Source organism: Perca flavescens, chromosome 14 (genome assembly GCF_004354835.1).
Source record: "Perca flavescens isolate YP-PL-M2 chromosome 14, PFLA_1.0, whole genome shotgun sequence".
NCBI classification, from domain to species: Eukaryota; Metazoa; Chordata; class Actinopteri; order Perciformes; family Percidae; genus Perca; species Perca flavescens.
This window is the reverse complement of record NC_041344.1, coordinates 20489812-20503283: the sequence shown is the minus strand read 5'-3', so window position 1 is coordinate 20503283 and position 13472 is coordinate 20489812. Positions and strand designations below refer to the sequence as shown.

The 13472-nt window shown below is 39.4% G+C and overlaps 2 protein-coding genes across 3 annotated transcripts; both read left to right on the top strand.

The window, feature by feature from the left end:
- Positions 1 to 1896: 1896 nt before the first annotated feature.
- LOC114568119 (progranulin) lies at positions 1897 to 5027 on the top strand. Its single transcript, XM_028597515.1, has 6 exons — positions 1897 to 2043; positions 2347 to 2496; positions 2588 to 2884; positions 3247 to 3420; positions 3999 to 4142; positions 4460 to 5027. The coding sequence occupies exons 2-6, from the start codon at positions 2347 to 2349 to the stop codon at positions 4586 to 4588; spliced, it is 894 nt and encodes a 297-aa protein (XP_028453316.1). The 5' UTR covers positions 1897 to 2043; the 3' UTR covers positions 4589 to 5027.
- A 554-nt stretch (positions 5028 to 5581) lies between these two features.
- Positions 5582 to 12612, top strand: LOC114568069 (zinc finger protein 574-like). 2 transcript variants are annotated; one of them, XM_028597436.1, is made up of 7 exons: positions 5583 to 5859; positions 6955 to 7056; positions 8810 to 8962; positions 9139 to 9264; positions 9449 to 9481; positions 11328 to 11498; positions 11595 to 12612. In XM_028597436.1, the coding sequence occupies exons 1-7, from the start codon at positions 5670 to 5672 to the stop codon at positions 12254 to 12256; spliced, it is 1437 nt and encodes a 478-aa protein (XP_028453237.1). In that variant the 5' UTR covers positions 5583 to 5669; the 3' UTR covers positions 12257 to 12612. The 2 variants fall into 2 exon arrangements, with proteins under 2 accessions (XP_028453238.1, XP_028453237.1); XM_028597437.1 differs by lacking the exons at positions 11328 to 11498; positions 11595 to 12612 and adding an exon at positions 10153 to 11321 and having other exon boundaries at positions 5582 to 5859.
- The last annotated feature ends 860 nt before the right edge of the window (positions 12613 to 13472 follow it).

The following is a 13472-nucleotide window of genomic DNA, read 5'->3' as shown; positions in this document are numbered from 1 at the left end:
ATGTTATCTTATGCCTCTCTTATAAACTATGTAAAACGGTAGTTCATACAGTACAGGCCAAAAGTTTGGACACACCTCATTCAATGAGTTTCCTTTATTTTCATGACTATATATATTGTATATTCTCACTGAAGGCATGGAAACTATGAATGAACACCTATGGAATTATGTACTTAACAAAAAAGTGTGAAATAACTGAAAACATCTCTTATATTTTAGATTCCTCAAAGTAGCCACCCTTTGCTCTGATTACTGCTTTGCACACTCTTGGCATTCTCTTCATGAGCTTCAAGAGGTAGTCACCTGAAATGGTTTTCCAACAGTCTTGAAGGAGTTCCCAGAGATGCTCAGCACTTGTTGGCCCTTTTGCCTTCGTTCTGCGGTCCAGCTCACCCCAAACCATCTCGCTTGGGTTCAGGTCCGGTGACTGTGGAGGCCAGGTCATCTGGCGCAGCACTCCATCACTCTCCTTCTTGGTCAAATAGCCCTTACACAGCCTGGAGGGGTGTTTGGGGTCATTGTCCTGTTGAAAAATAAATGATGGTCCAACTAAACGCAAACCGGATGGGATGGCATGTCGCTGTGGTAGCCATGCTGGTTCAGTACGCCTTCAATTTTGAATACATCCCCAACAGTGTCACCAGCACAGCACCATCACACCACCTCCTCCATGCTTCACGGTGGGAACCAGGCATGTAGAATCCATCCGTTCACCTTTTCTGCGTCGCACAAAGACACGGCGGTTGGAACCAAAGATCTCAAATTTAGACTCATCAAACCAAAGCACAGATTTCCACTGGTCTAATGTCCATTCCTTGTGTTTCTTGGCCCAAACTAATCTCTTTTGCTTGTTGCCTCTCCTTAGCAGTGGTTTCCTAGCAGCTACTTGACCATGAAGGCCTGATTCGCGCAGTCTCCTCTTAACAGTTGTTCTAGAGATGTGTCTGCTGCTAGAACTCTGTGTGGCATTCATCTGGTCTCTAATCTGAGCTGTTGTTAACTTGCGATTTCTGAGGCTGGTGACTCGGATGAACTTATCCTCAGCAGCAGAGGTGACTCTTGGTCTTCCTTTCCTGGGGCGGTCCTCATGTGAGCCAGTTTCATTGTAGCGCTTGATGTTTTTTGCGACTGCACTTGGGGACACATACAAAGTTTTTACAATTTTCCAGACTGACTGACCTTCATTTGTTAAAGTAATGATGGCCACTTGTTTCTCTTTACTTAGCTGATTGGTTCTTGCCATAATTCTAACAGTTGTCCAATAGGGCTGTCGGCTGTGTATCAACCTGACTTCTGCACAACACAACTGATGTTCCCAACCCCATTAATAAGGGAAAAAATTCCACTAATTAACCCTGACAAGGCACACCTGTGAAGTGAAAACCATTTCAGGTGACTACCTCATGAAGCTCATTGAGAGAACACCAAGGGTTTGCAGCGCTATCAAAAAAGCAAAGGGTGGCTACTTTGAGGAATCTAAAATATAAGACATGTTTTCAGTTATTTCACACTTTTTTGTTAAGTACATAATTCCATATATGTTCATTTATAGTTCTTTATAGAATCTATAGAATCTACAATGTAAATAGTCATGAAAATAAAGAAAGCACATTGAATAAGAAGGTGTGTCCAAACTTTTGGCCTGTACTGTATTTTTAAAGACTTTCTCTATCACCCACTGCGAGTTTAAAATTCATTAGAATAAAGTTTGAAACATTCAACACTCTTCCTTTAAAATAAAAAGAATAAATCAAAGTACCAATATTTTTGAATGAGGTTTTACAGGTGTGCGTGCGTGTGTGTGATTATTTAAACCCTCCTCTTAAAATCCAAGTATGGTCAGTGAGTGTGAACTAGTTCCAGAAACACTTAATGTCCTAATCTGACAGTCATAGGGGGTGTGATATACTATACAGTTTGATTTCCAGATTTTGCTCAGTGGGAGGGTCTGACCTGCTATATAAAGAGGGGTGCGTACATTGGTCAGTTCAGGAGAAGAGCAAGACTTGGGACAGAAAGCTGTTGAAGCACTTCACTTGCAAGGTAAGTGATAAAAAGTATAAATCTGCAACAAATTCTTTCTTGGCATAAATGTATATTGTATAGTGTTTTATAAACACTCACAACCTCTATTAAAACTGTTATGTAAGTTATGTTGTGAGTTAAAAGCAACATCCTGGTACAAGCTGAAATGAAACTGAAACCTACAGCAAGTGAACAAAGACAGAAGTTTCACATTTAAGTCCCATAAACTGATTTATGAACTGAAAAGCCACATGAAGATTATTTTCTGAAACTGCACCTAATGTAACTGATTCAAATAAACTTCATAATACTATTTTGCAGATGTTGAGAATATCTCTGTGGACGTCAGTGGGAGTGTTTGTGTGGGGGTTTGCTTCCTGCTCCATTACATGTCCTGATGGAAACGTCTGTTCTGATTTCGCCACATGCTGTATGACTAAGCAAGGATATAGCTGCTGTCCATATCCAAATGTAAGCTACTTGACCTCTAGTTATTAAGACTAACATTTTGATCTGGGAAATTGATGCAATTATGGCTCTCTTAATCTATGTGTGTCTTTAGGCTGTGTGTTGCTCTGACTTGGCCCACTGCTGCCCTCAAGGGTTTCACTGTGACCTGGTTACCCAGATGTGTCAGAAAGAGCCATGGATGAAGATACCCATGGTCAAGAAAGAGAATGCAGAGAAACTAAGCACTCCTGTTCTACCGCTATCTCTCCTTCAGGAGCTCGAAAACAACCATGTGCCAGACCAAAAAAAGAGCTCAGTTGTCTATTGTGACAACTATTACACATGTCCCGATGGCACTACCTGCTGCAGACACCCAGCAGGCGCCTGGTTCTGTTGCCCGTATTCTTTAGTGAGTTGACCTAGATACTTTTGTGCAATAAGACGCTCAACTGTAGTAATATTCCTTTTGTCTACCATTGACATAAGTCAAAGCTTGCAAGGCAAGGCAAGGCAAGGCAGCTTTATTTATATAGCACATTTCAGCAACAGGGCAATTCAAAGTGCTTTACATAAAACATTAAAGAGCAGTTAGAAAACAATTAAAAAACAATAATAAACAAATTAAAAACATTAAAAGACAAGAATAAAATTGATAGTGCAGTATAAGAATAAAAGTTACAGTGCAGTATAAGAAATTAAACTCAAATGTCTGAATGTAATGCAATGTGCAAATGATTTAATAAATAATCTGTAACTTGTTGTCACTTGTAGGGCAGGTGTTGTTTGGATGGCTTCCACTGTTGTCCTTATGGCTTCAACTGTGACCTCACTTATACACACTGTGTGAGGCAAGGCCTGAGATATCCTTTCACCCCAAAGCAAAATCTGCCTTCAGTCCCTGCCTCTCTCATTTCAACTTCAGAAGACACAAGCAGCATGCATGAGGTAGGACATATGACAGGAAATGTGCCTCTTCTCTATGTGGTGTATACATCCTGGGGTTAGTTATCTGAATGACCATCCATTCACATAATGGATTCATTCACACATTTTTTTTGCACTGCTTTTTTTTGCCCACAAGCTGATGTCACATCTGTCTGTGCACCAACCAGGATTTAGCATCATCTGACTCAAAATGTGATGACAGTTGTGGGGTAGTTTGCTTATGTTGGCAGGCTACTGCCATTCAAATCTGATAGCCACATCTACAAAGACTTGAGTGTTAAACTCCTGATAAATACAAATCTTAACAAACAATACATATGGGTGGTTTTCCCTACATTTTAAAGTGGTGTAATTTAACAAAGCATCAAAATAACTATGTATCTGAAATATTTCCCTAGTAATGACAAACCTGCAGAGAATTTCAAATTTACTCGAAATACTCTGTTCCGCTTAGCTCTAACATCTTTTAGGTCATTGTTTTGGTTTTAAAGCTGGCAACTTATTATCAATATGTATGTATGATTAAACATTTAAAGAAAAGTCAGGGTATAATAGTCTCTTGTGTTTACCTTTTGCAGACACCAATGACAGCTCTGACAGAAGCCAGTGGCGGTAACGCTGAGGCTGGGGTCATTCGCTGTGATCCCAAGTTTTACTGCTCAGCAGGGACAACTTGCTGCAAAGGACCCACAGGCCGTTGGAACTGCTGTCCCTTCCCACTGGTATGGATTGTACATCAAATATTAAAGCCATCATAAATAATGGTGCAGTGATCTGAAGGAAAACAATTTGGCAAAAGTATTAAGACAAACTGGAATATAGAGGGTTTAATACACAGACAAATGAAATGATCAACATCATTTGAAAATGTGTCTGGCTACATCAAACACTACAAACTGATGCAAGTGGCATACTGTATGTTTGAATGTTCCTGTTCTGACCGTAAATCTAGAAATTAACCTTAAAAAGCCTTTTACTTCAGTAATTTACTGGTCAATACTGTATTTTTTTTCTAACATCAAGACTTGTTCTGATTCAGGGCAAGTGTTGTTCAGATGGTCGGCACTGCTGCGAGTATGGATATAATTGCGAAGCCACATCCCTGTTATGCAGAAAATGGTACTCTCACATCCCCTCAGGAGAGCAGGAACACGCCAAAACAGACTGAGGACATGTTGTTAAAGTTTTTGCCAGCTTTGTGACAGCTTTGCATTAGTTTGGTACATATTTCAGATCAAATCGTACAATGCATCATCATCAGACCTAGGTGACTGTTAAATGAGTGAATAATGTGCTTACAACCTCAAAGATTATTTATCTTATCCATGTTGAATTCAATTTTAGATGAATGGTACTGTAAACTGTTTTGGTTCTCACAAGGGATGGCATGTAAACATTCATCTTCAGCAGGATTTCATGCCAAAGTTTGTATCAATTGCAGTGGTGTAGTAACTATGTTGAGACAGAGTTTAATCTGAAGGTTTCTTTAGAGATAGACAAATCAAGTAGCGTTGTATGCCAATGCCAAATCATTTCATGATCTTTCCCAATGAATCAAATGTTGAACACAAACATATGAACTTCTTTAAATAAATAAAATTGGCAAATGTGAGTGAATTTTTCTCTTCATTTTTCTCATGCCGCTTGTGTGGTTACTGGGTGATTATTAGTAGTATTATTAGTCTCACTTTGCCAGACCCTCCTCCAAAGCACGCTGGAGGAGGGTCGTGCTCTGGTTTAGTATAATATCTTTAAACCAATCACAATAGTCTTGGGCGGTGCTTGCATCGGAGAAAAGCCGCGGTGCCGCTGCAAAATAGGCTCGGAAGGAACTTGTTTTGGTGGAACGTGTACGTTTAAAAGTTGTTTTAGTCATGCAACAGAAAACTCAGATTGGACAGATAGTCTAGCTAGCTGTCTGGATTTACCCTGCAGAGATCTGAGAAAAGGTTAATCACAATTCTCATGAATCGACCGTTTAAAATGGAGGGACAGAACAACATAGAGCTATGAAATGAGGATGAGATTCAGCCAAAGACTACTGGGTGATAGATCACTTAGCAGTGTTTCCCAAAATGTTATATTATTGTTCAATAAAACTGTCAACGTGATGATGAAAGGGCTTCTTATATACCGTCTATGGCTTTTACTTTGAAATAAATAAACTTCCGTTGACTCCTATGTGGTTCCGGGTGTAGAAGGAGTGCAGCCAGAGTGTCAGCCAGAGACGGTTAAGAACCCTAGGAAAGATGAGTCAAATCGAAGAACTAAAAGCGTTTGTCTCCGAGCGGCTACATTCAGCTGCTTCTGAAATATTAGGTGCTATTGAAAAAACAATAACGAATTACGAGGAGCAGGCTATCCGTTTAAAGGAAGACAACGACCGTCACCGTTCTCTGTTGGATATTATCATCAAAGCCAATTCACCACAGACAGAAGGTTGGTCCGTCAAAGACTCGCTCATAAACAGAGCTAGCTACGTAGGGTGTAGTCTATGCCCTACGAGGTGCCCATTGTTTGGAATTAATGGACCAGGTCCGGAGTCCGTTCATTTGTATTGCGTTTCACAATCAACATCTAGCTAAAGTTTTTTCAAACAATATCTCTGTTTCCCTGGTTAAACCTGTGGGTTTGACTAATACCTGGGACAAGCATTCACATCCCATAAGGTTGTTATGCAAACGTTGTTGACTGATTCACTAAATAGGACGGACCTAATTAATACTAATGGCTGTTTTATGCTTCTGCGTCAATTCGACTTAATTGCCACCCGAGATATTTGTAGGCCGCTCAGTTTAGAGAACCCTTTGGTTCAGACAGTCACGAGCATAGACCGTTACAGTCTATGGTCACGAGCCAGAAAGCTATATGTTATACTAGAGATGGTTTAGAAGTATAGAGGATGTTTATGGTTATACTATCAAGATTTTAAATAACCATAGATATGGTAAAAAAAACATGTTGTAAGGTTGACAATCAGTAAATCTAATTAAACAGTATGTTTAACAACAAGACAAGCTAGCCAACCAGCCATGCCATTGTCCTCAAAACAATATCAAGACTTTTACGAACAAATGATACGCCATGTGTAACGTTACTGTTGCAGCCTGAAGTAACGTTAGCTATCTGAACAGCAAACAAGATGAGAGATATTCGCTGTGAAACAAAGTCAGTTCAGAGGGGTAGTGTACAGTGTCACTTACTTTTTAATAGCTTGTGTGTTAGCGCAATCCTGTGGTGTTCAAAGGACGTGGCACCAAAGGGCTACACGGTGTTGGATATAATAAGATTCACATTTTCTTTTTTTTATGTAGCACATTGATTTAGTAAAGTAGCTAATAAGTCAGTTTCAACGGAACTCATTTAGTAGGGTCCTATATCACTTTTTTTATGGACACCCAGCAGCCAATCGGAATTAAGTAATTACCCAGACCATGGTATAGGCTAACTAAGCAAGGGTTTTAATGGACGACGGCGAGGGTTAAGATAACATAAATTCTACTTTTTACATTTGTTCTTCTCTTTTCTCTGCAGCTGTTTGCACCACCAAAAAACGTACCCCTGCTGCTGCTGGCCCAGCTGCATTAGATCCAAGTCCTGCCCGCAAGGCCAGAGAAACCCACTACAATTCCAGTGGTAGGACTTAAGTACAACAATAAATTCTCCTCCTCAGTAAAATCTGTTCATTACGATCCTCTCTGAAGCTTAAAAAAAGAACCAGAAATGACTATGAAGTTGTCTTGAACATAGACACCAGTAACCACCATTTGTCACTCAAGTGTGATGCGCTAAGTCATTACATTGTGAAAACGTATTACTAGTCATGTTTCCATCTTACTTTTAAGCTAATTTTTTATTGTAATAGTTTCCATCAACTGGTTTAGAGCGAATTAAGACCCTCCTCCAAAGCGTGCTGAAGGAGGGTCTGGCTACTCCACATAGCATTCAGGGATAGGAGGAAAACGTGCTCTGGTTTAATGGCATTTCTTTAAACCAATCAGAATTGTCATGGGCGGTGCTTCAGTAATTTACTGGTCAATGCTGTATTTTTTTTTTCCAACATCAAGACTTGTTCTGATTCAGGGCAAGTGTTGTTCAGATGGTCGGCACTGCTGCGAGTATGGATATAATTGCGAAGCCACATCCCTGTCATGCAGAAAATGGTACTCTCACATCCCCTCAGGAGAGCAGGAACACTCCAAAACAGACTGAGGACATGTTGTTAAAGTTTTTGCCAGCTTTGTGACAGCTTTGCATTAGTTTGGTACATATTTCAGATCAAATCGTATAGCATTCAGGAATAGGAGGAAAACGTGCTCTGGTTTAATGGCATTTCTTTAAACCAATCAGACTCATCATGGGCGGTGCTAAACTCGGCACAGAGCCGCTGCAAAATAGTTGTGCAAGAGAAAACTCAGATTGGACAGATCTTCTAGCTAGCTGTCTCAATTTACCATGCAGAGATCTGAGGAGCAGTTAACCATAGTCCTTGTAAATCCACCAAATTTTAAAATTCCAACACAAAGAAAGCAAAAGGAAACAGAAAATACATGCATGCGGTGGAATTTCCTGCAGCACAGGAGCAATCCCGGAAGTGGAATGCAAAGGATATGGACTAAGGGTGAATAAACTAGACTACACAAAGCGTAGTTTCGTCACAAGTTGACTGTACGAATGATTGTAGATTGCAAACCGGCTTGCTAAATCAAAGAGTTTAGAAGCTAAGTTCTTTGGCTAAACGGAGAGAGGTAGCATTGTACAAGTTGGCCACCTGTGCGGAATACAGGGTTGTGGCAGAGACATTTGATGTCAGCGAGACAACTGTTCACCGCTGTATATACGCGGTGTGCAGGTCCATAGGATTCAAGCTGTTGAACCAATTTGTCAATTTTCCCGACATGGCTGAGGCACAGGCTATAGCGCACCGCAACTCCACTACGCACCTTGTGCCACAAGTGTACGGCGCACTGGATGGGACCCATATCCCGATCTTTCCCCCATCCGATGTGAGTTACATGTTCGCTACATCACAACTTATTCGGCAAAGCTGTTTCCATCCCACATTTTGCGCATTAACTCTTTTAAAAAAAAAAAGGCAAAAACCACCTCGAGCGTAAAAACTTTTTTTCAGAATTTTGCCATTTCCGTACTTCAAAATGCGCATAAAACTACGTTGATGGAAACCCCACTACTGTTAATGGCAATTTGCTTTTCCAGTAATGACAACGCTGATGATTTGCTCATAGTATCGATAGCCTTCTTCCAGGGAAATATGCATTTTAGTCTTTCTGTACGAGGACTTTGATAAAGTGTCTAAACACTCAAGTGATACTATTAAATGGATACTATTTTGTAAAGTAATTATATTAGATCTTCATTCATTTCCCAGACTTGCAGTATGCCTTCACTTCACACACTGACTTTCTGAAGTTTGCCGGCAATGATGACTGTCCCTACTGCCTAAAGAGAATTCAAGCCACTGAGACACATTTGATGAGAAGACATTATCTATCTGCTGTCCATTTTAATGAAGATGGTACTGGTAAGTTATAGTTACATTGAAATCAAAATATGAAAATACTTTGTAAATTATAATGGATTACCTTAGCGGAGCAATTCTCAAGTATGCTCGCCGATAAAAACCTGCTTAAACAATGTTCTTTTAGGTGTCCAGTCTTTTAAGGTTTTTGTAGTAAATAGGCTCTTTTCTCTTTTCAGAAAAGTTTGTTGTACCATGTACGTGCAAAGACTTGATCCAAGGCAGAAGTCACTGGCACTGCCCATATTGCACAAAAATCATTTATCGGAAAGTTAGCTTTGAGGTGCACATATCTAAACAACATGGTAAGTACAATTTCTTGGAATTCTCATAACTTATTTTGTCATTACCATTGTAACAGCATGTTCTGCTTTAGATAACTGCTATGTTACTGTCACCACTAATAATAATTGTAATATTGTTGTTATTTTATGTACTGTATGTTTGTTAAAATTAGTTAGTGACTACAGTATTTTTTTTACATTACAGGTTATGCAATACTGCAGCAAAGCCACTCTGCAGGTTAGTTTACAATATGTCTGATGCCCCGGAGTTGTTTACAAATGATCATTGGCCATTTCAAATTCAGAATGATGCTGTGAACACTTTTATAGAAGTAATTGTTAATATTCCTTGCATAAGTTGAAAAAAGCAGCACCTGCATAGCTATGTATTAATATTCTACACAATAACGCAGCAGTAAACCTTTCTAATTTAAAATACATGGCTTCACATCATCAACGCTGCATTCAGTGTTACTGGAGTGTTGTAGTTGAAAATCATACATTATTGTGAATTAGTGCTGTCAGTTAATTCAAATATTGAATCGCAATCAATCGCAAATTAATGGCCAATTTTTTATCAGTTCTAAATGTTTTTTGTTTTTTTCTCCAAGTGTTTAATGCTCTTATCAACATGGGAGTGGACAAATATGCTTGCTGTATACAGATGTTTAATATTATTGCAACAATCCAAAACAATGACAAATACTGTCTTGAGGTTATTCTGGAGAATATTCTAATGTACTGTATGCTCAAAAAATATGCTGAAGCATAATATGGCAAACTCAAGCCTATTAAGCAACAACAGATGGGCATATTGACCTGAATGTAACATTACTTGGTAATTTTTAACACAATGTAGTGTCCCACTTTACACTTGTACTTCCTACTTCTTTGTACTTACACATCCAGCGTGGCCTGTCTTTGGCGAGGAGGAGGAGGCTTTTCTGCGTCAGCCCTATGCTTGGCCAGCAAGTGGTATTTGAGACTCCACGTACTCCGGGGGTAACTCAATTCACATCGACCGGACATGCAAATAATTTTAATCTTGTCGAGAATGTCATCTGGAAGGGCTTTGAAACTGAACTTGTCATTCAAAAGACCCTTTTCTTTTTCCATTTCAGCTCAAGGAGGTTTGTTTCTGCTAGCCATCCACAACGTTACTGCTGCATCGCGTCATGATTTCCCAAAGTACAGAGAAGCCCAAATCACAGAACGCGAGTGCATTAATCGCACGTCAAAAGAATTAGTGGCGTTATTATCACATTCATTTTGACAGCTCTATTTTGAATACAAAAAAGATTCACTAATAGTGATTTTACTTACTCTAAGGACCTGTGGGACGTTTGATAATCATTTAATAAGCGTTTCTTCACTTTGTATGCCTCCACAAGTGCGATAGCTGTGGTCGGGGTGCCTTGAGGTCCATAGGTACTCAAGGATGGCCTGATTTTGATTTTGGTGATCAAAGGTCAAGGTCAGTAAAACCGCACAAAATGCGCTTTTTGGCCATAACTCAAGAATTCCTACACCAATTACGACAACATTACACACAAATGTCTAATAAGATATAATGAAGTGATGACATTTTATATCCCAAAGGTCAACTTCACTGTGACATCATAATGTTTTGCCAAAACACTTTTCTGGCCATTATTCAACTCCATAACTCAGGAACAGAGGGGCAGATTGTGACCATATTTAATACTTTGTCGATGATTGAATTGGTGACACTTACCTTGAAACTGTGGTGATTATATACATCTGTGCTGCCGAGTTAAAGATGTGTGTGAAACATCCCAGCTTCGCCAGAAAATACACTTAATACCTTTTTTATTAAATTCCTTCAAAGTCTACAATACTATAATAATTATGAGTCTGGACAGACATGGATGTAAACTGCAACTTCACTGGTTGGTGAAGGCATACAACCGCAAAGCGGTAATTTTAGTTCTCTACTTTCTTTTCTTTAAGCATATTCTGAGCAGACCTTGCCACAAAGATGCCCAGTTAGCTTCAAAATTTGTGTCATATATATGGCAATCCTATCAATATAATAAAATATATTGCTCTCTTCTTCCCCTTAGAGATTGATCAGCCCTCTATCTCTGCCTTTGAGGAGGAGGTTCCCCTGAGTCCTGGACCTTGGTGTCACCAGGAGTTCAGCAGTCTGGACCAGGAGGTCCAACAGGCCTCACTGCTGCTTCAAGTTAAAGAAGAAGAAGAAGAAAAAGAAGAACAGGAAATGCGGAAACAAGGTCTGGTGGAGGAGCTTGGCCTAAATAATTTACCTTTCACTGCATGTTCAAACTTGTGATACATTCAACTGATGTTTTTTTTTCCCTTTATCCTAGTGAGTCATCCTGAGGGGCAGAACGTATGTGAGCAAGTGCAAAAAGGTAACAGTCAAACAAGTCTGGAGGTAGATCATGCCCAAGTCTCTGTATTCAACATTGTCTGTGTGGACAGTTATATTCAAGATCTTGGCGAAATCAACAGTGCGGGAAGGGGCAAGGGACATCTTCCTCCTAATTCTTCGAATCAATCTCTGGAAATGCACGATAGTGGTGTTGGTGAAATTCAGCAGCCAGCTGGGGAATCTGAGCACCCCACACCTTGCTCTAGTTTAAAGGCATTCAATTCAAAGAGGAAAAAGCATGTGAAAAGGTCTTTACCCCCCTTGAGTTTGAATATACAGAAATCAACACAACCATCTGTCAGTCCTAATCCCAAAGGTCCTCATTGTTGTAAAGCATGCGGAAAGACTTTCCATTACATGTACACGCTGAGGTCCCATGCACAAACACATGCAGTCGATAAAATCCATGTTTGTGGTATCTGTGGAAAACATTTAGAGTCTACAGACCGTTTAGTCCAGCACCTTCAAAGCCACACAAAGAGAAACAAATGTGCTACATGTGGGAAAGCATTTTCTAATATTTCCCTTCTAAAACGGCATAGGAGATTTCACAGGTCTAGATGCCATGTCATTAACTTAAAAAACACAGATGGGTGAAAACCTACAGATGTCATAAATGCCGAGTGATAGCCATTGTTTTTATTATAGTTGTGGACAGTTGTAGCCTGCTGTGGTGGGACTGGGTGGTAGGCCGGATTGAGAGGATAAGAAGGAGAGACCAGAGGGTTGGGAAAGGGGAGGGCGGATTTATATTTTGTTTATTAGATGGTGATTTTATGTATACCAGAATATTTTGAAAGTTCAATAAAAATTTTTTTAAAAAAAAAGTATTGTACTTATGGGACAAATCATTCAGTTTTAGTGCTGGGAAGTATGTTGATGTTCATTGTATATTGTGTTTATATACAATTTTGTTCTCTAAAATAAAAATAAAAAATTTAAGTCAAATTTAATCTGTGTATATTCATAAATCATCTGTTTGGAAGTGAGTTTTTTTTTTTATTGTTTTTTAGGTAGATGCAGTCACAACAACACCAAATAGATTATTAAATTAACTGATGTGATATCACAACCTATATGTGATGAAACCTGTTTTTTGTTTAAGTTCAGGGAATGATTTATCTTTTTGTTACTACAATAATCAAAATATTGTATGACAACCCTTTATCATTATGACATAAAAACAGAAAATGCATCTCGGTCACTCATCTCTGGTCCCCTTCAGATTGCGCTTTTCCATATCAGTAATATAAATATTTACTGGAAAACCAAATGCCAAAACAAAGTCAAAAAGTGATAAATTGTGAGTGAGTATGTTTCTGACCATTCAAGTGAATCAGTTTTCTTAGAGTTAGGGTTCATGTGTCATGACAGTGTCATGTGAGTGTCATGTGTTCATGACTATGTCATGCCACTCTTATGTAGAAAACTTCAAGTAAAGGGTTACCGTTTTCTTTTCTTAAAGGACAATTGCAATGTAGGTTATGGGAAATAAAATTATGGTGAAGTTAAAGTAAAGAAGGACAGACACATTTTAAGTCCGGGCATTAGTGGTTAAATGTCAATGAAAATGCTGGGAATTTTAGGGACTTCTCATTATTGCTATTGACTGGACTGTCCCTCCGGTCAGTTATGACCTGTCTGTAGTGTTTCCTGGGATTATGTTGGGTGCAGTTTGTTGACCGTCCCAACTTTCCCGTTTTGTCATGTCTGTCCCATGATGGGGTGAGTCTGGTCTGTCCACAGCAGGAAGGAAGAGGGGGGGTGCACCGTTTGACTCCGGTCCAGTTTGTGTTTTATGGAAGCCCATTTT